This window comes from Mobula birostris, chromosome 12 (genome assembly GCF_030028105.1).
Source record: "Mobula birostris isolate sMobBir1 chromosome 12, sMobBir1.hap1, whole genome shotgun sequence".
Classification (NCBI taxonomy): Eukaryota; Metazoa; Chordata; class Chondrichthyes; order Myliobatiformes; family Myliobatidae; genus Mobula; species Mobula birostris.
In genome coordinates, this window is record NC_092381.1 from 113,640,069 (window position 1) to 113,665,890 (window position 25,822).

General features: G+C 47.8%; 1 protein-coding gene across 4 annotated transcripts in view; it reads right to left on the reverse strand.

Moving 5' to 3' along the window:
• LOC140206208 (inositol-tetrakisphosphate 1-kinase-like) overlaps window positions 1-25,822 on the reverse strand; it is a 97,475-nt gene that overhangs the window by 27,490 nt on the left and 44,163 nt on the right. For all 4 annotated transcript variants that reach the window (XR_011888097.1, XM_072274515.1, XM_072274517.1 and 1 more), the window contains 5 exons: window positions 21,763-21,888; window positions 11,556-11,673; window positions 8,392-8,490; window positions 3,910-3,950; window positions 1,037-1,202 (listed from right to left, as the gene is read on the reverse strand). Coding sequence is in view for 3 of the 4 variants with exons in the window: in XM_072274515.1 (XP_072130616.1) it covers window positions 1,037-1,202; window positions 3,910-3,950; window positions 8,392-8,490; window positions 11,556-11,673; window positions 21,763-21,888 (550 nt within the window). In the remaining variant the exon portion in view is untranslated. The remainder of the gene's footprint in view (window positions 1-1,036; window positions 1,203-3,909; window positions 3,951-8,391; window positions 8,491-11,555; window positions 11,674-21,762; window positions 21,889-25,822) is intronic.

The window sequence follows — 25,822 nt, forward strand, 5'->3', positions numbered from 1 at the left end:
CATAGTCTCAAGATTTGGGGGAGTAGATTTAGGATGGAGATGAGGAGGAACTGTCTTTCCCAGAGAGTGGTGAGTCTGTGGAATTCTCTGCCCAATGAAGCAGTGGAGGCTACCTCAGTAAATATATATAAGACAAGATTAGATAGATTTTTGCATTGTAGGGGAATTAAGGGTTATAGGGAAAAGGCAGGTAGGTGGAGATGAGTCCATGGTCAGATCAGCCATGATCTTATTGAATGGTGGAGCAGGCTCGACGGGCCAGATGGTCGACTATTTCTTATGTTCTTTGGACACTACTTCACTATTTTTGCTCTCTTTTTGCACTTATTTAATGTAAATGTTTAAAATATATTTTTTATTGCAATTTCCGGAGTATTTTATACATAGCACTGCATTGCTGCCACCAAAAGCAAATTTAACGACACAGAGTACTGTGCAAGTCTTCAGCACACACGCTGTGTATATCACCAGGGAGCCTCAGCCCTTTGCATAGTACTGTAGGAATCCTATGTGTTACACTGTAAAACAAAGCATGGCATGTGTGAGTGATGGTAAACCTGACGCTGATATGGGTCTCTATTGTAACTGAGAGTGGGGAGAGAGCAGGGAGAGGGGAACCATGTTTGGGAAAAGGGGAATGGAGAGGGAAGCACCAGAGAGACATTCTGTAATGATCAATAAACCAATTGTTTGGAGTCAAATGACCCTGCCTGGTGTCTCAGGGCTGGGTGTGTCTGTACTCGTGCTACTCCCCCCCGCCCCCCCACCCGGTCACTCCCCCTCTGCCACCTATCCCACACCCTTCCCACAGTGCGTGCCATTCCCAACATTATTTGCCCCCGCCAGATTTACAAACTCACTCTCTGCTCCACTTTGACAAATACAGTATTGCACAAAAATGCTGATATATATATATATATATATATACACACATACACACACACATGTGCCCAAGACTTTTGCACAGTACTGTAGATTAGGGATAATAAATCTGATTCCGATTTGGCCCACACACAGACCTGTTGGTTAAACTAACCTGATTTACCAAGGGCAAAATTCTTCAGGGATGGTCTTTTCACAACAAAATGCGACTGACCAACCACAAAGATTTTATAGAGGACAGCGTTATGATTGATGAAACTCTGTAGCACGCAGGGCAGACTGATGTCCTGTAGACCGTCTTCACTGAAGATGAGAGCCATCTGCGAAGAAAAGGAACTCTTGTTTCTATAATGGAGACACGAGATGCTGTAATCCAGAGCAACACTCGAGATGCTGGAGGAATCTCCTTCACCCCAGCTGGAGAGCGTCAACCCAAAATGTCAACTGTCCATTTCCGCCCCTGCTTTCCCGAGCTCCAGGACCTTGTCTCCCTCTCACTTCTACATGCCAACTCTTTCAACCTTGGGTGCTTAACCCAGAGGGCATGCATTGAATGAAAGGGTTATAGACAAGGTGAATGGAGTCATTTTCCCAGGAAATGAGAACTTTAAAAGCTATAGTCTATAGGCATTGAGTTCAAAAATCAAGAGCTAACGCTGCGACTTTATAAAACTCTGATCAGGCCGCATCTGGAGTATTGTGTACAGTTCTGATCACCCACTATAGGAATGATGGTGAGGCTTTGGAAAGGGTACAGAAGAGGTTTACCAGGATGCTGCCTGGTTTAGAGGGCATGTGCTATCATGAGGGGCTGGATAAACTTGTTGTTTTCTCTGGAACACAGGAGGCTGACGGGAGATCTGATAAGAGTTTTACGAGATTATGAGAGGCAGATATAGGGTGGACAGACAGTATCTGTTTCCCAGGGTAGAAATGTCTAATACCAGAGGACGTACATTGAGGGTGTACCTCCTCTGATATACACCATCAATTTATACCAGAGGGTGAGGGGGGTAGGTTCAAGGGGGATGTGAGGGGTAAGTTTTTTACTCAGAGAGTGGTGGATGCCTGGAATGTGCTGCCTGGTCTGGTGGTAGAGGCAAATACTTTGGAGGCTTTTAAGAGACGTATGGATAGACACATGGATGTGAGAAAGATGGGGGGGATATGGACACAGTGTAGGTAAGAGGGATTAGTGTTTGCGGGCTTTTTGATCTGCTTTCTGGCTGGTTCAGCACAACATCGTGGGCCGAATGGCTTGTTCCTGTTCTGTACTCTTCTATGTTCCTAATACATTATCACATTTCAGGAATCTCTGCTATGTTCCTGACACATTATCACATTTCAGGAATCGCTTCCTCATTGATACAGTGGTCAGTATCCTCGCCTGTCACGAGGGAGTCTGGGGTTCAGTTCCCCAATGGGGAGATGGTTTTGGGGCAGCATGGTAATGTAGCTGTTAGCGTGACACCATTGCAGTGCCAGTGAACTGGGTTCAATTCCTGTTGCTGTCTGTAAAGAGCTTGTATCTTCCCCCGTGATCGTGTGGGTTTCCTCCAAGTGTTCCAGTTTCCTCCCACAGTCCAAAGATGTACCAGGTAGAATAGAATAGAACTTTATTGTCATTGTTCAAGACAACGAGATTGTGGTGTTACTCCAGTCTGTGTAAAACAGATATTGACAATGAATGTGGCATGATTTAATTCTTTAAAACTTCCCATATCTACATGCAACAAGTGACTTTGATAGTCCATAACACTCCAAGGCAATTGGCAAGCCGGGGTGTAGCATTATTCAACACACAACAGCTCTTTGGAAGACGCAAACACGAGAAATTCTGCAGATGCTGGAATTTCAAGCAACACACATAAAAGTTGCTGATGGACGCAGCAGGCCAGGTAGCATCTCTAGGAAGAGGTACAGTCGAGACCCTTTGTCAGGACTAACTGAAAGAAGAGCTAGCTCCTTCAGTTAGTCCTGACGAAGGGTCTCGGTCCGAAACGTCGACCGTACCTCTTCCAATAGATGCTGCCTGGCCTGCTGCGTTCATCAGCTCTTCCCAAGAAGCTGTATTTCAGCCTTACTGTCTTGGCTAAGATGTTTCTCCTACCAGATGGCAGGAGGTTGAACAGTCAGCGTCTGGGATGGGATGGGATGGGTCTTTGATGGTGTGATGAGCATGCCGTAGGCAATGAGGGTTGTAGGTTGCTTCAGGTCGGGTAGTTGAGTCCCAGTGAAGTGCTGAGCCGTCCTGATCACCCGCTGGAGTGCTTTGTGATCTGTCTTGCCCAATAGGCTAATTGGTAACATGGGTGTAACGCTGCTGGATTCTGTGTACACTGCTCTGTCTTTCAGCGCTTATTGTGTCAGGTGGCCTTGCAGTCTTAGAAAGTCAAGGAGAGGATTGATTAAATAAAGAAGGAAATTAATAAAGAAAATCAATAATCAGCTCAAGGGATCTTGATTAAATTTTAAAGAAACTCCTCCTTGTGACAAGGTTGATGAGAAAGGAATTTTTCAAACAAAGAACATAGGTTACCAGAGCAACACACACACACACACACACACAATGCTGGAGGAGGAAGTAAACAGTCAGTGTTTCAGGCTGAAACCCTTCAATGGGCTGGAAATGAAGGGGGAAGAAGGCAGAATGTGAGGGGAGGGGTAGTGCAGGCTGGCAGGTGATGAGCGAGACCAGGTGAGTGGCGGGGGGAATAAAGTTATTAGCTAGGAGGTGATAGGTGAAAGAGGTAAAGGTTGCTATTTGGAACAGATTGCTTGAAGGGTCGGTGAGAGCAGCTAGTCAAATATAGGAGGCGTCAAGAGGAACTAAAAGTGAAGATCCAGTGAATGGACTCCTGGTCTGTGAGAATCTGTGACACCATCTTGAAATTCTTTGTTTGGGAGTTTTAAGGCTTAAAGTCGGCTGAAGGCACTTGGCTCATTTGAAACTGGAGGACTGGGAAAGGTTTCCTGAGGCATCCAGCTTTGAGTGTACAGAGTTCACAGTCTTGGTCCACTACTCACATTGTGGGAACTCGATCCCTGTGCAACCCTGGTCTTGCAAACTGCAAGAGAACAAACCAGAAGTTAGACTTAAGTGAATAAGCCCCCCTTCCTCGTTACCAACGCAGTGAACACTTCAGCAAGAATGTTCAAACACAAGTTTATCACACTTAGACCATAAGATATGGGAGCAGAATTAGGCCATTCGGATCATCAACTAATTCACCATTCCATCATGGCTGATCGATGTTCCTGCTCAACTCCATTCCCCTGCCTCCTGACACCCTGACTCACCAAGAAACTATCAACCTCTGCTTCAAATATATCCAATGACTTGGTCACTGCAGCTGTCTGTGGCAATGAATTCCACAGATTAACTACTCTCTGGCTAAAGAAATTCCTGTTCTGAATTGAAGTTCCGAAGCTGTGTCCTCTGGTCCTAGGCTCCCCCACCATATGAAACATCCACTCCACATCCACTCTATCTGTGTCCTCTGGTCCTAGACTCCCCCACTACAGAAAACATCCTCTCCACATTCACTCTATCTGTGCCCTCTGGTTCTAGACTCCACCACTACAGGAAACATCATCTCCACATCCACTCTATTGAGGCTTTTCAGCATTCGATAGTTCTCAATGAGCTCCCCCACATTCCTCTAAAACAGTGAGTACAGGACCAGAGCCATCAAACACTCCTCATATGTTAACCCTTTCAGCTCCTTATTATCAATACTAAACTTCCAGACTAAATTCATCTTTACAACTGTCAGGATATCCCAAACACAAATGCTGGAGGAATCTAGAACTGGCTTTCCCCCAAGTGGGCTTGACCACTTTGAAAGATGTAGAATTCTTTTGAGTAGAGTAAAGAAACTGCAAGGATAAAAAGACCCTGATGGGAGTTATATACAGGCCTCTGAACAGTAGAAAGGATGAGGGCTACAAATTACAATGGGAGATAGAAAAGACTTGTCAAAAGGGCAATGTTACAATAATCATGGCCAGAAATTTCAATATGCAAGTAAACTGGGAAAATCAGATTGATGCTGGATTCTAAGAGAGGGAAGATGTAGAATGCCTATGATGTAGCTTTTTAGAGCAGCTTGTGGTCAAGCCCACTTGGGGAAAGGCAATTCTGGATTGAGCATTGCATAATTAATTAGGGAGCTCAAGGTAAAAGAACCATTAGGAGGCAGTGATCATAATATGATAGAATTCAACTGCAATTTGAGGAGAAGCTAAAGTCAGATGTATCAGTATTATGGTGGAGAAAGGGAATTACAGAGGTATGAGAGAGGAGCTGGCCAAAATTGACTGAAAGTGGATACTAGCAGGGATGGCGGTAGAACAGTAATGGCTGGAGCTTCTGGGGGCAATTTGGAAGGCGTAGGACAGAAATATCCCAAAGGTGGACAAGTATTCTAAAGGCAGGATCAGGCAATCATGGCTGAGGTTTCAGGGTACTTGGAGCACATGATAAAATAGGCCAAAGTCAGCATGGTTTCCTTAAGGGGAAATCTTACCTGACAAATCTATTGGATTATTTGAGGAAATAACAGGCAGGATAGACAAAGGCGGGTCAGTGTGAAGTTTACTTGGGTTTTCAGAAGGCATTCGACAAAATGCTGCACATGAGGCTGCTTAACAAGTTAAGAGCCCATGGTATTATAGGAAATATACTAAAACGGATAGAAGATTAGCTGATTAGCAAGAGCCTAAGAGTGGGGATGAAGGGGCCTTTTCCAGTTGGCTGCCCCTGACTAGTGATGTTCTGCCGTGTTGGGACTTCTTTTTACGTTATAGGTCAATGATTTAGATGAAGGAATTGATGACTTTGTGGCCAAGTTTGTAGATAATATGAAGATAGGTGAAGGGGCAGGTAGTGTCAAAGAAGCAAAGAGTCTGCAGAAGGACCTGGACAGATTGGGAGAATGGGAAAGAATACAGTGTAGGGAAGCATATGGTCATGCAATTTACTAGAAGGAATAAAGGAGTGGACAGTTTTCTAAATGGGGAGAAAATTCAAACATCAGAGGTGCAAAGGAACTTTGTGCAAGATTCCCTAAAGGTTAACTGTGAGGTTAGCATGCATTTCAAGTGGACTAGAATATAAAAGCAAAGATGTAATGTTGAGGCTTTATAAGACATTGGTCAGACCACCCTTAGAGTATTGTGAGCAGTTTTAGGCAACTTTTCTAAGAAGAGATGTACTGGCATGGGAGGGCTCAGTAGAGGTTCATGAGAATTATTACAGAAATGAAGGGATTAATGGATGCAGAGCATTTGATGGCTCTGGGCCTGTACTCACTGGAGTTTAGAAGAATTGGGGGGGGGGTCTCATTGAAACCTATTGCATATTGAAAGGCCTTGACAGAGTGAAACATAGATTAATGTTCCTATGGTGGGGGAGTCTATGACCAGAGGGCTCAGCCTCAGAATAGAGGGACATCCATTTAGAATGGAGATGAGGAGGAATTCTTTTAGCCAGGATGGTGAATCTGTGGCATTTATTACCACAGACAAGGAATTGAGTGTATTTAAATTTAAAGCAAAGTTTGATAGATTCTTCGTTAGCCAGGGTGTCAAAGATTGTGATGTGAAGGCAGGACTGTGGGGTTGAGAGGGATAATAATAAATCAGTGGGGCAGACTCAATGGGCCAAATGGCCTAATTCTGTTCACATGTCTTATGGTCATGATCCAGCCTCAGAGAAGATTCCACCTTGCACAAAGGAATTGTCTCTTTTTATATCCTTCAAGATCTCTTCAAAAAATCTAACAATATTTACTCCAGTACTTTTCCAGATAATGGTTTGTCATCATTATCTGCTCTCAAGGCTGTAGATTGGCGCTCACATTAAGTTCTCAAAACATTGCCGTTGACTTGTTCCCTTGTACTTTCTCAAAATATCCCTACATCCCAGACTATTTTGTCTTACAAACTTCCATTTTGTGTTACATATGTCAGCATACACCAAGGAAAAGTCAAAGTTAACTCTTTCCTTACAGTCCTACACCACTAGGTTCAAGAATAGCTCCAACCTTTCAACCATTTGGCTCTTGAACCAAACTGCACAACCCTAACCACTACCTCTCTTCAGCAAAACTATGGCCACTTTGTACTGTAATGGCCTTTTTTTTGTCCTAATTGTGTTCATTTTAATATCATTTGTTTTTTCATGTGAAGGTACAGGAGCCTCAGGACTCACTCCACCCAGTTCAGGAACTGTTACTACACCTCAAACATCAGGCTCTTGAACCAAGGGGGATAACTTCACTTGTCCCACTATTAGAAATGTTCCCACAACTAATGGACTCACTCTCAAGAACTCCATCTCATGTTCTCGATATTTATTGCTTATTTATTTATCATTATTCTTTCTTTCTTTTTTCATTTGCACAGTTTGTTGTCTTCTGCACTCTGGTTGAACGCCCTAGTTGGGCGGTCTTTCATTGATTCTGTTATGGTTATTATTCTGCAGACTTATTGAGTATACCCACAAGGAAATGAATCTTGGGGTTGTATAAGATGGCGCCAGAGGTATCTACAGACCCAGACGATTTCTTCCAGTTAGTTTGAGAAACACTTATTCTTCTTTTCTCATCTCTCTTTTCTTTCCAAGTTGGCTGAAGTCCAGTTGGAGTCTGGGGGGTACAGCTGCAGCTTTGACTACAGTTCTTTATGGGTGATGGGTTCTCACTGAGCAGCCTGGCATTTCAATATCTGCAAATGCAGCCTGGAAGACGTGTGCCTTGCGGGTGACCCAATTCCATGCCAGTGCTGCCAGCGTACGCTGCTGTCAAGAGGAGGCCCCTGCACTCGAGTGATCTCTCCCTCTCGACGGTGAGTGAGAATCTCGTCGGGGGACTCGGAGATTGTAACATCGAAACAGCGAGCTGCTGGTCTCCCTGCTCGCTGCTGCAGGAGCCATCTCTCTTTTTCCCTCGTTAGAGAGAGAGAGAGCCTGTCTGTGATGTCAAAGTGTTGGATGGACAGTAGTTTTTGATAGACTCGAGAACATGGTCTCGGGAGGCTTTGCTGTTGCTTGCATTGTGGGTGCTGGGGGGGGTTGATGCTTTTACTGGAGCAAGAGGGGCGAGGCAGGAGGGTTGACGTTTCTGCTGCGGCTTGTGTGTGGGAGGGCGAGGGGAAAGGGGAGGGCTTCGGGGTTCTTATGTTTCTGTCATTCATTCTGAGTTTTTCTGCTTTGTGGATGTCTGTGAGGAGTAAGAATTTTAGGTTGAATACATTCTCTGATATTAAATTGAATTATTGAACACATATGTATTTTAATAATAAATTTACTTTGTACTTTGAATGTTGTACCACTGATGCTATGTGCCTGTGATTTTGCTGCAAGTCAGTTTTTCATTGCACCTGTATCACGTACTTGTGCAGATGACAAGGCAGGAGAGACGGCACGTACGGGAGAGGGAGAGATGACAAAGCGGGAGAAGGGACATACAGGAGAGAGGGGACGCACAGGAGGGAGGATACACTCACTGAATGGAAAAGACAAATTCTGTTCTTTAATCTGTCGCAGGATCTCACTCTGGTTTTCTGTTTCCAGCTCCAGATAAGGAGGATTACAGAAATGGTTACCTGTGGGAGCAGATGAAAAACAGACGGTGTTACCCAGGTTTTATAGGACATACAACTGTGGAGACCCTTCAGTCCATGATGTTGCCGACCTTGTAACCTACTCCAAGATTAATCTAACCCTTCCCCCTTGCTTCGTCCTCTGTTTTTCTATCATTCATCTGCTGATCTAAGTGTCTCTTAAATGTTCCTCATACATCTATCCTTGGCAGGACGTTCCGCACACTTACCACTGAGTAAAAAACCCTCCTCTGACATCTGCCCTATACTTTCCTCCAGTCACCATATAATTATGCCCTCTTGTATTGATCATTGCTACCCTGGGAAAAAGTCTCTGGCTATGCCCCTTATCAAGTCAATTCTCCTCCTCTTTCACTCCCAAAGAGAAATTCCCTAGCTCATTCAACCAATCCTCATAAAACATGCTCTCTAATCCAGGCAGTGTCCTGGCAAGTCTCCTCTGCACCGTAAGACCATGAGATATAGGAGCAGAATTAGGCCATTTGGCCCATCACATCTGCTCCACCATTTCATCATGGCTGATCCATTTCCCTCTCAGTCCCCATCTCCTGCCTCCCTGCCACCCCCCCCCCCCGTATCTCTTCGTGCTCTGACTCATCACGAATCTATCAACCTCTGCCTTAAATAAACCTAATGAGCTGGCTTCCATGGCAACCTGTGGAATTGAATTCTACAGATTCTAGCTAAAGAAATTTGTCCTCATCTCAGTTCTAAATGGATGTTCTCCTATTCTGAGCCTCAGCCCTCAGGTCCTAGTCTCCCTCACCAAAGGAAACTGTCCGAACAGTGTTGGGGTTTCTGGATTTGACTCTTCCTGCAAGAGTTCATCTCCAGCTTCCAGCACACCCAGTCGGTGGCACCTCCTCTGCTCCAGAAACTTACCCGGCTCACAGAAGTGTCACAGTGTTTCTGGTCATCTCTGGTGACTGGGATCCCTCAAACTCCTCCTGACAGAGGTATACAAGATTACCAGCCTCTTCTCCCTGTAACCCTTCATGCCCTGACCGTCTCTTTGAGCTCAGTGAGGAGCACCTGATGGCAGCTGTCCAGTCGGACTACCTGCAGGTACTGGACTTCTGTCATCAGTTAATGAATTCCTGCTTGTTCACTTGAGGGAATTTGTTAGTGAAAGATACCAAAATCTGAATTAGGTTTTGTATCACTGGCAATATGGATGTGGAGATTATGTTCCCTATGGTGGGGGAATCTACAACCAGAGGGCACAGCCTCAGAATAGAGGGGCGTCCTTTTAGAATGGAGATAAGAATGTGGAGAAGGAAGGAAAATGGAGTTGAGTGGAGAATAAGTCAATTACGATCAAATGGCGCAGCAGACTCGATGGGCCAAGTGGCCTAATTGCTCTCCACTGTCTTAGGATCTTTCATAATCAAGAACCTATCAACTTCCCTCTTAAGTATAGCCCTCTAAAGCTTCCACATCCTTCCTATAATGAGTAGACTAGAAAGGAAGATAATACTCCGAGTGTGGTCTAACCAGAGTTTTACAGAGCTGCAACATTACCTCGTGGCTCTTGGGCTCAACCCCACAACTACTGAGGGTCAAATACGACCATAATAAACCAGTTCCCACAGTCACAGGTACAACCGTAAAAGGGCACAATGTTCGAGCGACTTTCACCCAAAGGTTACCCAAGGATCACAGGCAGATTTAGCGTTGGTGACATTCACAAGGTGGTGCAATGGCTGCTGTAACGCTCTACAGTGCCAGTGATCAGGGTTCAATACCTGCCACGGTCTGTTGTACCTTCTCCCCTTGACCACGTGCGTTTCTTTTGGGAGTGTTGTTCCTCCCACATTTCAAAGACATACGGTAATGTGCAAAAGTCTTTGATACATATACACACACACACACACACACACACACACACACACACACACACACATAAATAGATATAGAGAGGGCCAGTGGGGGAGGGGGGGCCAGGGAGCCAAAGACTTTTGCACAGTACTGTAGTAACTTTACATATTGCACTGTACTGCTGCTGCAAAAAGAACAAATTTCATGATATGTGAGTGATGATAAACCTGATTCTGATATGGGTCTCTATTGGGGACTGAGAGTGGGAAGGGGACAGGGAGAGGGGAATCATGGTTGGGAGAGGGGAAGGGGGAAGGGGGAAGGGAGAAGGGGGGGTGTGGGAAGCACCAGAGGGACATGCTGTAATGATCAATAAACCAAAAGCCTTTCCTGGTGTCTCAGGGCTGGGTGTCTCTGCACCCATGCCACTCCCCCTCCTCCGCCCCAGCTCTCCTCCTCAGCCACCTGTCCCACACCCCTCCCGCAATACTCCACCCTCGCCATTCCCAACAATCCTTTGCTCCCACCAGATTTACAAACTCTCTCTGCTCCACATTGACAAATACAGAACTGTGTGAAAGTCGGAGGGACCCTAGGGGCGACTCTTGTGGGCTGCCCCCAGCACATTCTCGGACTGTGTCGGTCATTGACGCAAAATGACGCGTTTCACTGTAAGTTTTGATGTTTTGGATGTACGTGTGACAAATAAAGTGAATATATATCTTTCTAACCTTTTTATTGGTCAGAGGAAGGACACCAGCTGGGGAACTGCTGTTTCATGGTCGGGCTTCCTGTTTCATCCAGGAGTGACAGGACAGGACCATTTGTGTGGACAGACAGTTGTGGGTGTGTGTGTGGGGAACAAGGGGCCGGGAGTATCAGGACCAATTGTGGATAGACAGTTGTGGGTGTGTGGAGAGGGGTGGGTGGGTGTGTGTGTGTGTGTGTGTGTGTGTGTGTGTGTGTGTACGTGGAGAGAGGCGTGGGAGGAACAAGGGGCCGGGAGTGACAGGACCATTTGTGGACAGACAGTTGTGGGTGTGTGGAGAGGGGGTATGTGTGTGGGGAACAAGGGGCCAGGAGTATGAGGACCAATTGTGGACAGACAGTTGCAGGTGTGTGGAGAGGGGGAGTGCGTGTGTGGGGAACAAGGGCCAGGAGTGAGGTAGAGTGGTCAGCAACCACTCCCAGGGATCAGTGGTGTTGGGCCTCACCAGAGTGGAACCCACCTTGGTCCATGCTCTGCAGCTCCTGAATCAGCTTGTAGGACTGGAAACGGTCCGCGAGTCTCTGCATGGCTGGCAAAGGATCCAGAAGGATGGTACGCGGATGGGAGTCAACATAATCCTGGAACAAGAGGGGTCAAGCACTTGTAAGAATGTATATGGCTTTCACATCTTTCATGATATCAGGACATCCCAAAGCATTTTATAGCTGGTGCAGTCATCGTTACTGAACATTAGGGTAATGAAGGTCAACTCGTACTCTTCTGAAATACTGGCCATGGGATCCCCTTGGCACATGGGACTTGGGGCAGAGAGGTGGCATAGCAGTTAGCGAACACTTTACAGCGCCATTGATTGGGATACAATTCCCGCCAGCACCTGCAAGGAGTTTGTACCTTCTCCCCATGACCACACGCGTTTTGTCGGGTTGCTCCTGATTCCTCTCACTGTCCAAACTGCGGCGGCCGTGCTACATCATCGCTGGAAGCGTGACGACACTCGCGTAGGGGCTGCTGCCAGCACAGTCCACGGACTCTGGTGTCATCGACGCCACCAGCGCATCTCACTGTAGCTTTGAATGTCCAGGTGACGAATAAAGCTAATGGTCATCTCTCTGTAATCGGGACAACTCATACTCCCCTGAAATTCCGATCCATGGAATCCCTTTAACATCCAAGAGAAATGGCTCTTCCAAATTGACCATGTACTAAACAAGGAATGGTTAATTAGTTTCTAACTTGGAAAGAAATTTGGTTTGAAATTCTAATGCCTCCTAGACTGCCCTTGTGGCGGAACTAAGTATGTTTTGAACATTTTAATGTTCTCTGTATTATTTATTTTTTATTATTATTGGTTTGTTCTGTATTTTCACAGTTTGTCTTGCTTTGCTCATTGTTTGTTAGTCTTTGTGTGTAGTTTTTCATTGATTCTACTGTATTTCTTTGTTCTACCGTGAATGCCCACAAGAAAATGAAATGAGAAAATTTACTTTGAACTCCTGGGTACAACACACATTTTAGGCGCTGTCACAAAGAACGCACAACAGCACCTCTACTTTCTTAGAAGTATGCATAGATTCGACATGACCCCAAAAAGCTTTGACAAAGTTGCACAGACGCCTAGTGGAGAGTATCCTGACTGGCTGCACCACAGCCTGATATGCGAACACCACTGCCCAAGAACAGAAAAGCCTCAAAAAGACCATAAGATGTAGGAGCAGAATTAAACCATTTGGCCCATTGAGTCTCCGCTGCCATTTCATCATGGCTGATCCATTTTCCCTCTCAGCCCCAGTCTCCCACCTTCTCCCCAAATCCCTCCTTGCCCTGACTAATCACGACTCTATCAACCCCTGCCTTAAATATACCCAATGACTCAGCCTCCACAGCTGCCTGTAGTGACAAATTCCACAGATTCACCACCCTCTGGCTAAAGAAATTGCTCCTCATCTCTGTTCTAAGTGGATGCCCCCCTCTATTCTGAGGCTGTCCTCTGGTCTTAGACTCCCCCACCATAGGAAACATCCTCTCCACATCCACTCTATTAAGGCCTTTCAACCTTCCGAATTGCTCCCAGAAACTCCAGCAATTTCTGCATTGTCATCATCTCTGCTGGTGTTCCCTTCCAATTGATGCTGGCCAGCTTCTCTCTCATGCCTCTAATTCCCTTTTCTGCGCTGCATTACTGATACATCTGACTATATATTCTCCTTCTCAAATTGCAGGGTGAATTCTGTTCACTGCCTCCTAAGAGTTCCTTTACCTTAAGCTCTCTAATCAAATTCGGTTCATTCCTCAACACCCAGTCCAGAATAGCTGATCCCCTAGTGGGCTCAGCCACTGAGTCATAGAAACAGCTCAGGTCTTCACAAGAAAAGCCCTTCCCACCATTGAGCACATTTACAAGGAGCACTCCCACAAGAAAGCAGTGGATTCATCAAGGACCCACAACATATCATGGTCTTTCTCACTACTACCATTGGGCAGGAGGCACAGGAAGCTGAAATCCCACACCACCACATTCTGCTACAGTTATTATCCTAAATATCAGGTTCCTGAACCAACATGAATAACTTCACTCACCACAACACTGACCTGATGACGCAACCTATGGACTCACTTTCAAGGATGACTTTTTTTTAAAACAACTCATGTTCTCAGTATTATTATTTTTTAAACTATTTCTTTTAAAATCTGCCTTTTTTGCATATTAGTTGTTTGTCAATCTTTACGTATTTTTAATGAATTATATTGTAATTCTCTATGTTCCTGTAATGCCTGCAAGAAGCTCAAGGTAATTTCATAGTAATGCATATTTATTTTGATAATAAATTTTACTTTGACCCTGGCTAAATTCAGTTGTGGTGGGAGGGGGAGGAAAGAGACCATGGAGGTTGGGGCTGATCATGCCATGTTCTAGAGTAGGGAGAGGATAGGATCAAGGCACCTACCCCTGGTACTCTGGGTGACAACTGTGGCAGCTCAGTAGGGGCAGAAGCTTGGAAACTGAACACAGTTGCATCTGGAAGACATTGGAAAGTGACCGAGAACAACTCCATGATTATCTCATACATTGATGAGGCCTCACGTGGACTATTGTGAGCAGTTTTGGGCCACTTATCTAAAAAAGGACAGGCCAGCATTGGAGAGGGTCCAGAGGAGATTCACAGAATGAGGAGTATTTGGTGGCTCTGGGTGTGTACTCACTGGAATTTAGAAGAATAAGGGGGGACTTCATTGAAACCTATCGAATGTTGATAGGCCTAGATAGCGTGGACATGGAGAGGATGTTTCCTATAGTGTGGGGAGTCTAGAACACGAGGGCAAAGCCTCAGAATAGAGGGACATCCATTTAGAACAAAGGTGAGGAGGAATTTCTTTAGCCAGAGGGTGAGGAATCTGTGGAATTTGTTGGAGGCCAGATCATTGGGTGTATTTGAAGCAGAGGTTTATTGTCTCTTGGTAAGTCAGGTTGTGAAAGGTTCTGGGGAGAAGACAAGAGAATGAGGTCAAGAGGAAAATGGATCAACCATGATCAAATGGCGGAGCAGACTTGATGGGTCCAATGTCTTAATTCTACCCCAATGCCTTATGCCCTTATACAGGGGAACAACAAGGGCACCATGTTGCAAAAATCAAACTGGAGCTGAGTCATGCCAGGAAGATCGAGGTAGAGCCAAACAGCATGGAAGGAAACAGAACCAGCTTTTGTTTCACTCACCTACAGAACTCTGCAAAATATACATTTAACTGTATATATACATGTACCCAAGACTATTGCACAGTACTGCCTGTCATGAAATTTGTTGTTTTGTGGCAGCTGTATATTTCAATACCTAGTTCAGAAGAATGAGGGGTGTGCTCATCGAACCCTAGCGACTGTTGAAAGGCCATGTCCTAGGTAGTGGGGGTCCTTAATGACAGGTGCTGCCTTTTGAAGATGTCCTGGACACCGTGTAGACTACTGCCCATGCTGGAGCTGACTGAGTTCACAACATTCTCCCTTCAGCCCAACTCACCATGTCCACCAAGTGAGGCCCACTTGGACAATGTCCATCTAAACCCCTCCTGTCCAAATACTTGTACAATGCCTGTGCCGACCACTTCCCCTGGCAGCTTGTGTGAAGTTGCCCCTCATGTCCCCATTAAATTTTTCATCTTTCACCTTAAGCATAGACGAGTACAGTACAGGAACCGGCCCTCAGCCCACAATGTTGTGCCGATCAGCTAAAAAGCCCCTGAAAATTAATCCCTCTCACCGTCACAATGTCCATATCTCTCCATCTTCCTCATATCCATGTGCCTATCCAAATGTCTCTTAAAAGCCTCTAATGTATTTGCCTCTACCACCAGACCAGGCAGCACATTCCAGGCATCCACTACTCTCTGAGTAAAAAACTTGCCCCTCACATCCCCCTTGAACCTACCCCACCCCCATCTTCAATGCATGCCCTCTGGTATTAGACATTTCAACCCTGGGACAAAGATACCCTGTCAACTCTATGTCTCTCACTTATAAACCTCTATCAGATCTCCCCTCAGCCTCTGACACTCCAGAGAAAACAACCCAAGTTTAACCAGCCTCTCATGATAGCACAAGCCCTCTAAACCAGGCAGCATCCTGGTAAACCTCTCCTGCACCCTCTCCAAAGCCTCAATGTCCTTCCTATAGTGGGGTGACCAGAACCTTTTGCGATACTCCAGCTGTGGCCTAACCAGAGTTTTATAAAGTTGCGCCATAATCTCTTGACCTTTGAACTCAATGCCTATAGCTTTTGAAGTTCTCCTCTCCTGGGGAAAAAAAATAGGTGTTTCTAAACCCCTCTGATTTTATACACCACTACAAAATCACCCCCACCCCCCACCAGTCTCCTTGATCTTTGTTAAATTGGAAAGATTGCAGAGAAGATTCAGGAGAATGCTGCCATGACTTGAGGGCCTGAATTGTAGGGAGAGATTGGGAGGCTCAGACATTCTTCTTTGGAATGTAGGAGGTTGAGGGGGTGACCCTCATAAAATCATGAGGGGCATAGATATGGTGAATGCACACATCTTTTTCCCAGGGAGAGGAAATGGAAAGCTAAAGACCATAGATTTAGGAGTAAGGGGCAATAACTTCATACAGAAGGTGGTGAGTATATGGAAGAATCTATTAAAGGCCAGAGGCCAGGCAGGTACAATAACATTAACAAAGCACTTGGAGAGGAAAGACCATGAAACACAGGAGCAGCATTGGGCTATTTGGCCCATCAAAACGGCACCGCCATTTAGTCATGCTTAACTTACTATCCCTCTCAACCCCATTCTCCTGCCTCCTCCCCGTGACCTTTGACACGCTGACTAATCAAGAACTTGTCAACTTCCGCTTTAAATACACCCAACTACTTGCCCTCTGCAGCTGTCTTCGGCAATGAATTCCACAGATTGACCACCCTCTGGCTAAAGAAATTCCTCATCTCCGTTCTGAAGGGACGTCCTTGTACTCTGAGATTATGCCCCTCTGGTCCTGGACTCCCGCACTACAGGAAACATCCTCTCCGCATCCATTTTATCTGTGCCCTCTGGTCCTAGACTCCGCCACTGTAGGAAACATCGTCTCCACATCCACTCTATCTAGGCCTTTCAATATTTCAATGAGATAGTCTAGACTCCAGTAAGTACAGGCCATTAAATGCTCCTCATACATTTACAAACATCTTGGTCAGCACAAGTTGGGCAAATGTTCTGCATTTCTTTACTCTGACTCTATGACTCTCAGTCTTTCTACACCACAGTGTTTCAAACGCACATCTTGCACAACCTCTCGTAGGGTGCACAACACCTTCTACACAATCAGGAAAGCTCACCAATGCTCTACTTTCCGAGGACACTGAAGGGAGCTGGACTTTGCACAGCATGCTCACGACTTCGTACAGATGTGCAGGAGCGAGCATCCTAACATGATATGTTACTGCATGGTATGGAAACTGCACTGCAGCAGACAAGAAGCCTTTACGATGGGTAGTCAGAACTCCCCAATGCATCACTGGCACAAGCCTGCCCAACATCAAGGACGTGTATACAGAAAGGTGTTGCAAAAAGGCCAGTAACATCACAAACACAAGAAGTCTGCAGATGCTGGAAATTCAAAGTAACACAAACAAAAAATTCTACCCCCCCCCCTTCTATTTGCCACTCTCCTCTCCCCTCCTCTCACTTTTTCCTCACCTGGGCCCCCTCCTCCTTCCCTTTCCCCTTGGTCCACTCTCCTCTCCTATCCCATTCTTTTTTCTCCAACCCTTGACCTTTCCCACCCACCTGGCTTCACCCATCACCTTTGCTTGCCTCCTTCCCCTCCCTTCTTTTTATTCTGGCATCTTCCCCCTTCCTGAAGGAGGATCTTGGTCCAGAACATCACCTGTTTATTCATTTCTATAGATCTGCCTGACCTGCCAGGAACTTCATGAAGGACCCCACCCACCCTGCTCACGGACTATGCGGCGTACTCCCATCTGGGAGAAAGCTACCAAGCATCCACGCCAGCACACCAGACTGAACAGCAGCTACTTTCCCCGAGCAGTGAAGCTGCTCAACACCTCCACCCACTAACCCACTAACCCTCCCTCCACACCCCAACCACCCACCGACCCACCCCTCCAACCCCCAGCCAACCACTGACCCACCCCTCCAGCCCCCAGCCACCCACTAACCCTCCCTCCACACCCCAACCACCCACCGACCCACCCCTCCAACCCCCAGCCACCCACTGACCCAACCCTCCAAACCCCAGCTATCCACTGACCCAACCCTCCAACACCCAACCACCCACTAACCCTCCCTCCACACTCCAACCACCCACCGACACATCCCTCCAACCCCCAGCCACCCACCGACCCACCCCTCCGCATCCCCAACCACCGACCCACCCCTCCGCACCCCCAGCCACCCACCGACCCACCCCTCCACATCCCCAACCACCACTAACCCACCCCTCTACACCCCCAATCACCCACTGACCCACCCCTCCGCACCCCCAACCACCACTAACCCACCCCTCCGCACCCCCCAACCACCCACTGACCCACCCCTCCACACCCCCAACCACCCACTGACCCACCCCTCCACACCCCCAACCACCCACTGACCCACCCCTCCACACCCCCAACCACCCACTGACCCACCCCTCCACACCCCCAACCACCCCACCCCTCCGCACCCCCGATCACCCACCGACCCACTCCGATCACCCACCGACCCACCCCTCCGCACCCCCAATCACCACTAACCCACCTCTCTACACCCCAAATCACCCACTAACCCACCCCTCTACACCCCCAATCACCCACTGACCCACCCCTCCACACCCCCAACCACCCACCGACCCACCCCTCCACACCCCCAACTACCAACCCACCCCTCTACACCCCCAATCACCCACTAACCCACCCCTCTACACCCCCAACCACCACTAACCCACCCCTCTACACCCCCAATCACCACTAACCCACCCCTCTACACCCCCAATCACCCACTGACCCACCCCTCTACACCCCCAACCACCACTAACCCACCCCTCCACACCCCCAATCACCCACTGACCCACCCCTCTACACCCCCAACCACCACTAACCCACCCCTCCACACCCCCACTAACCCACCCCTCTACACCCCCAACCACCACTAACCCACCCCTCCACACCCCCAATCACCACTAACCCACCCTCCACGCCTCCAATCACCCACTGACCCACCCTCCACACCCCCCAACCACCCACTGACCCACCCCTCCACACCCCCAACCACCACTAACCCACCCCTCCACACCCCCAATCACCCACTGACCCACCCCTCTACACCCCCAACCACCCACTGACCCACCCCTCCACACCCCCAATCACCAACCGACCCACCCCTCCGCACCCCCGATCACCCACCGACCCACTCCGATCACCCACCGACCCACCCCTCCGCACCCCCAATCACCACTAACCCACCCCTCTACACCCCCAACCACCACTAACCCACCCCTCTACACCCCCAATCACCACTAACCCACCCCTCTACACCCCCAATCACCCACTGACCCACCCCTCTACACCCCCAACCACCACTAACCCACCCCTCCACACCCCCAATCACCCACTGACCCACCCCTCTACACCCCCAACCACCACTAACCCACCCCTCCACACCCCCAATCACCCACTGACCCACCCCTCTACACCCCCAACCACCACTAACCCACCCCTCCACACCCCCACTAACCCACCCCTCTACACCCCCAACCACCACTAACCCACCCCTCCGCACCCCCAATCACCACTAACCCACCCTCCACGCCTCCAATCACCCACTGACCCACCCCTCTACACCCCCAACCACCACTAACCCACCCCTCCACACCCCCAATCACCAACCGACCCACCCCTCCGCACCCCCGATTACCCACCGACCCACTCCGATCACCCACCGACCCACCCCTCCGCACCCCCAATCACCACTAACCCACCTCTCTACACCCCCAATCACCCACTAACCCACCCCTCTACACCCCCAATCACCCACTGACCCACCCCTCTACACCCCCAATCACCCACTGACCCACCCCTCCACACCCCCAACCACCACTAACCCACCCCTCCACACCCCCAATCACCATTAACCCACCCTCCACGCCTCCAACCACCCACTGACCCACCCCTCCACACCCCCAACCACCAACCGACCCACCCCTCCACACCCCCAATCACCACTAACCCACCCCTCCACACCCCCCAACCACCCACTGACCCACCCCTCCACACCCCCAACCACCCACTGACCCACCCCTCCACACCCCCAACCACCAACCGACCCACCCCTCCACACCCCCAACCACCACTAACCCACCCCTCCACACCCCCCAACCACCCACTGACCCACCCCTCCACACCCCCAACCACCAACCGACCCACCCCTCCGCACCCCCGATCACCCACCGACCCACTCCGATCACCCACCGACCCACCCCTCCGCACCCCCAATCACCACTAACCCACCTCTCTACACCCCCAATCACCCACTAACCCACCCCTCTACACCCCCAATCACCCACTGACCCACCCCTCCACACCCCCAACCACCACTAACCCACCCCTCCGCACCCCCAATCACCACTAACCCACCCTCCACGCCTCCAACCACCCACTGACCCACCCCTCCACACCCCCAACCACCAACCGACCCACCCCTCCACACCCCCAACCACCACTAACCCACCCCTCTACACCCCCGATCACCACTACTTCATCACTTCCTGTCAGTCAGCTCATCTCCTGTGCTTCGAGTCACTTTATGGACATACAATCAATGTATACAAGCTATCCTGTGTATTTATATTTATTGTATTCTGTATCTTATTGTCTTTGTTTGTGTTGTGTCAGATCCAGAGGAACAATTGTTTCATTCTCCTTTACACTTGAATGATCTTGAACATTGCGATACAGCACAGAACGAGCCCTTTGAAACTTCGAGCCACTCTGCCCAGCAACCCCCGATTTATTTAATCACTGGAAAATTTACAATGAACAATTAATCTACCAACCAGTGGGAGGAAACCAGAGCACCCAGAGGAAATCCGTGTGGTCACGGGGAGAATGTACAAACTCCTGACAGGCAGCAGTGGGAATTGAACCCGGATCACCTTAATCTTGAGGTGCTCGTGTGGACCTTAAATGATGTACGCCACTGCCTCCAGCACCCTCTTGGTGATGGTGTTCCAGATTCCAAACACCTACTTGGTCAAAAACCATCTTCAAATCTTCTGCCCCTTCGGTCTGATGAAGTGGCAGAGCACAGTCAATGGGCCTTTAATCCTTTCAGGTTTATTAGCAACAAACCAATCCTCCTGGTTGGATTGGTGGCTTGATCAGGACCCATTGGGCTACACGGGGCAGAAATGGCTGGAGCAGAAGTTAGCGTGCAATCAAAATTAAAAATCAGTTTTCCCGTGTTAATACTGAAATAAAAGTGTTTAATTTCCAGAACATCTCACACACACACACACAATGCTGGAGGAACTCAGCAGGTCAGTCAGCATCTCTGGAGAAGAATAAACAGTCAACGTTTTGGGCTGAGGAATGGGAAGGGGGAGGAGGAGGAGTAGAAGCTGGCAGGTTTTTAAATTTCCTGGGTAATTGGGCCACACTGCCAGGTTCAGGAGTTGCTGTGCCCTACAGCTCCTGGCTCCTGGACTGGCTTTGCTTACCTCAGTGACTGTGGGCTCCCTTTCAGGGACACCGCAGTTCATTTCTGCATATTCATTGTTTATTTTAATTGTTTGCATGATTTGTTCTTTTTCATACATTGAACGTTCGTCAGACTCTGTTGTGTGGTGGGGAGTCATGGGCTCTATGGTGGTTCTTTGTTCCATGGCTGCCCGCAAGACGACGGATCTCAAGGTTGTATATAGTATACATACTTCGACGACAAATTTACTTTCAACTTTAATTTCCTCATTTTATGAGCTCTTGGTGAGGATTGTATTCATAGTGCAGAGGTAACTGCAGCTTCCAAAGGGAGAGAGGGATTTGACATACACCTGGAGACAAGGTAAATTGTGGGGGACGAGCAGGAGTGTGGGACTGAATGGAGAATTCTATCAGAGAGCCAGCTTTGAGACAATGGGCTGAAACCCCCTCCTGTGTGTCGCATCATTCTACAGAGGTGGGGGGACACGAGGTCTGGACCAATACCTGAAACTTTCGTAGGAGCTGCTGAGACTGTGAATCTGCCTGTTCTGCTTCCACTATCAGCTCGGAGAGTTTGTGGATGATCACATCAAAGGGGCCCTGGTCCTCGATGGACCTGGTCAAGTCGATCTACCAGAGAAGAACCCAGACAAGAAAAAAAAAACTTATTACATCAATAGAAAGAAATAACCGTTGCCTTGAACAAACTTCTTGTACGCAAGAGATAATGAACTCTTGATCTCGCAATCTACCCCAGAGTGATGAATCTAATTGGGAGCATGTGACAAAACTGGCAATAATCTTCCAACAAATTATCTCACATGCCAAGGTAATTTTAAGCAGAGATTATCCCTGATTAATGAATTAGTAACTATAATTATGGACTTTAAAGAAAAAAGAATGATTTATCTTTACTGTTAATGAACTGTGGCAGATTGAAATAAACGAAGCATTTTAGAAAATCTGTTGAAAAATTATTAATCTTTTAAAAAGACAATTGGAAAATAATTTCTAAACAGGATTGTTATCATAGCCATTTACTATCCACATGTACACCAGGATTCCAAAACTTCATGTGTTCTTGCAACCATCTAGTTGCCTGAAACCAGTCAGCATGATCAATAATTTCCCTGTTCTCCAATAATTCCTCCCCCTCTCTTTTTCCATTCCCCATTCTGACTCTCCTCTAATCCCTTCTCCTCACTTTCCCATCACCTCCCTCTGCTGCCCATCCTCCTTCCTCGTCTCCATGGTTCACTCTCTTCTCCTACCAGATTCCTTCTTCTCCAGCCCTTTACCTTTCCCACATATCATCACCCACCTTCTTAATTCACACCCCCTCCCCCACCCACCTGCAGTACTGTGCGAAAGACCGGGCACATGTATAACTAGGGCTTTTGCACAGTAGTGTATTGAGCGGAGAGTGAGTTGTAAGTCTGGCGGGAGCAAGGGATGTTGGGAATAGAGAGAGTGGCACACCGCAGGAGGGATGTGGGACAGGTGGCACAGAAGGAGTGCCACAGCAGGGGGGATGACGCGGGTGCAGACACACCCAGCCCTAACGCACCAAGCAAGGTCATTTGATTCCAAACAATTGGTTTATTGATTGTTACAGAATCTCTCTCTGGTGGTTCCTGCTTCCTCCTCTCTCTCTTCCCCTTTTCCCAACCATGATTTCAGTCTCCCAGCCACCTTCCCACTCTCAATAGAGACCCATATCACATATGTCATGAAATTTGTTTGCAGTACAAAGCATAGAACACAGATATCTACAGCCCACAATGTTGTGCTGACCATGTAACCACTCTAAAAGCTGCCTGGAATTTCCCTACCACATAACCCTCTATTTTTCTAAGCTCCATGTACCTTCCTAAGAATCTCTTAAAAAACCCTACTGTATCCGCTTCTACCATCATCACTGGCAGTGCATTACACGCACCCACCACTCTCTGTGTGAAAACCTTACCTCTGACCTTCCCCCATTTCCAAGCACCTTAAAACTGTGCCCCCTCCTGTTAGCCATTTCAGCCCTGGGAAAAAGCCTCTGGCTATCCACACAATCAATGCCTCTCATCATCTTATACACCTTTATCAGGTCACCTCTCATCCTCTGTCGCTCCAAGGAGAAAAGGCCAAGCTCACTCAACCTATTCTCATAAGGTACGCCCCCCAATCCAGGCAACATCCTTGTAAATCTCCTCTGCAGTCCCTCTATAGTACATCCTTTCTGTAGTGAGGTGACCAGAACTGAACAGTACTCCAAGTGGGGTCTAACTAGGGTCGCATATAGCTGTAACATTACCACACGGCTCTCGAACTCAACCCCACAGTTGATGAATGCCATCACACCATACATCTTCTTACAACACTGTCAATCTGCACAGCAGCTTTGAGTGTCCTATAGACACAGACCTCAAGATCTCTCTGATTCTCCACACTGCCAAGAGTCTTACCATATTCTGTCTTCAAATTTGACCAACTGAAATGAACCACTTGACACTTATCTGGGTTGAACTCCATCTGCCACTTCTCAGCCCAGTTCTGTATCCTATCGATGTCCCACTGTAACCTCTGACAACCCTCCAGACTATCCACAACACCCCCAACTTTAATGTCATCAGCAAACCTACCCTTCTACTCCCTCATCCAGGTAATTTATAAAAATCACAAAGAGTAGGGGTCCCAGACAGATCCCTGAGGCACACCACTGGTCACTGTCCTCCATGCAGAATATGACCCATCTATAACCACCCTTTGCCTTCTGTGGGCAAGTCAATTCTGGATTCACAAAGCAGGATATCCTTGGATCCCATGCTTCATTACTTCCTAAATGAGCCTTGCATGGGGAACCTTCTCGAATGCCGTACTGAAATCCATACACACTACATCTACTGCTCTACTTTCATCAATCTGTTTTGTTACATCCTCAAAGATTGCAATCAGGCTCATAAGGCACAAACTGCCCTTGACAAAGCTATACTGACTATCCCTAATCAGATTATGTTTCTTCAAACGCTCATAAATCCTGCCTCTCAGGATCTTCTCCAACAACTTGCCCACCACTGAAGTCAGACTCGCTGGTCTATAATTTCCTGGGTTACCTCTACCCCCTTTCTTGAACAAGAGAACAACGTTTGCAACCCTCCAATCCACTGGCACTTCTCCTGTCCCTATTGATGGTGCAAAGTTCATCACCAGAGGCTCAGCAATCTCCTCCCTCGCCTCCCACAGTAGCCTGGAGTACGCCTTGTTTGGTCCTGCCGACTTATCTAACTTAATGCTTTTGAAAAGCTCCAGCCCATCCTCTTTCTACGTCTCTATGCATTCAGGCATTCCAGTCTGCTGTAAGTCATCCCCACAATTGCCAAGGTCCTTTTTATTGGTAAATACTGAAGCAAAGTATTCATTAAGTATCTTCGTTAGCTCTTCTGACTCCATGCACATGTTCCACTATTGCTCCTGATTGGTCCTATTCTCACATAGCTCATCCTCTTGCTCTTCACATACTTGTAGAATGTCTTGCGGTTTTCTTTAATCCTGCTCACCAAGGCCTTCTCAAGGCTCCTTCTAGCTCTCCTAGTTTCATTCTTGAGCTCCTTCTTGGCACCCCTGTAATTTTCTAGAGCCCTAACAGTACCTAGTTTCTTGAACCTTTCGTAAGCTTTTCTTTTCTTCTTAACTAGATTTTCTACATCCTTTGTGCATCATGGTTCTTTTACCCTACCATCCTTTCCCTGCCTGAGATAGGAGGCGGAGCGACGTTAAGATGGCACTAAACGGCGACTCCTTTGCTGGCATCTTCGGAAACAGCTCTATTTCCATCTTTATTATCTTTATTTTCCCCTTTCAGGGTTCTTTTGAAGACCCTGACCTGGAGTTACACGCTGACTTCAGTTCTTTGCGGGAATGGGACCCGCTCTCGGGGTTTCAGGACTAGTCGTTGTTCACCACGCCAAGAGTTCGGTCTGAGAGTCCGGCTCGAATTCAGAAGCCTGAGATCTCGGGGCTCTGGAGACGGGCGGATCGGGGGTCGGTGTCACGGCAGGAGACCCGTGTGTCATTGGGGGATTCTGAAAATCTACTGCTGTGTGCCCGAAGACCTGGGATCTCTGAGAACTTCAGACACAGAGCTCGAGAAAAACCAACATAACGGACTTTTAACATTGCAAACAAGCGAGTTGCTTGTTGTGTCTCCCCGCTCGCTGGGAAAACGGTGACACCTCCTTCTCCCTTATTAGGGAGAGAGACAGAGCCTGTGGTCTGCAGAATGCCAGGTGAAACATAGAGTCTTTGGGGTAACTGCAAGTCTGTGTCTTTGCCATTGCCGAGCTCACGCTTGTGCTCGGAGCTGATGCTTGCTTTTTTTTTGCCAGTGGGAGGGAGGGGGGAATCGTTGCTTGCTGCCGCTTATGTGTGGGGAGGGAGGGGAGCTGGGGGGGGGGGACTTTGAGGTTCTAACATTTATCTGTCGTTCATTCTTTGAGGCACTCCTCTGGTTTCGTGGATGTTTGCAAAGAAAAAGCATTTCAGGATGTATATTGTATACATTTCTCTGACTTTAAAT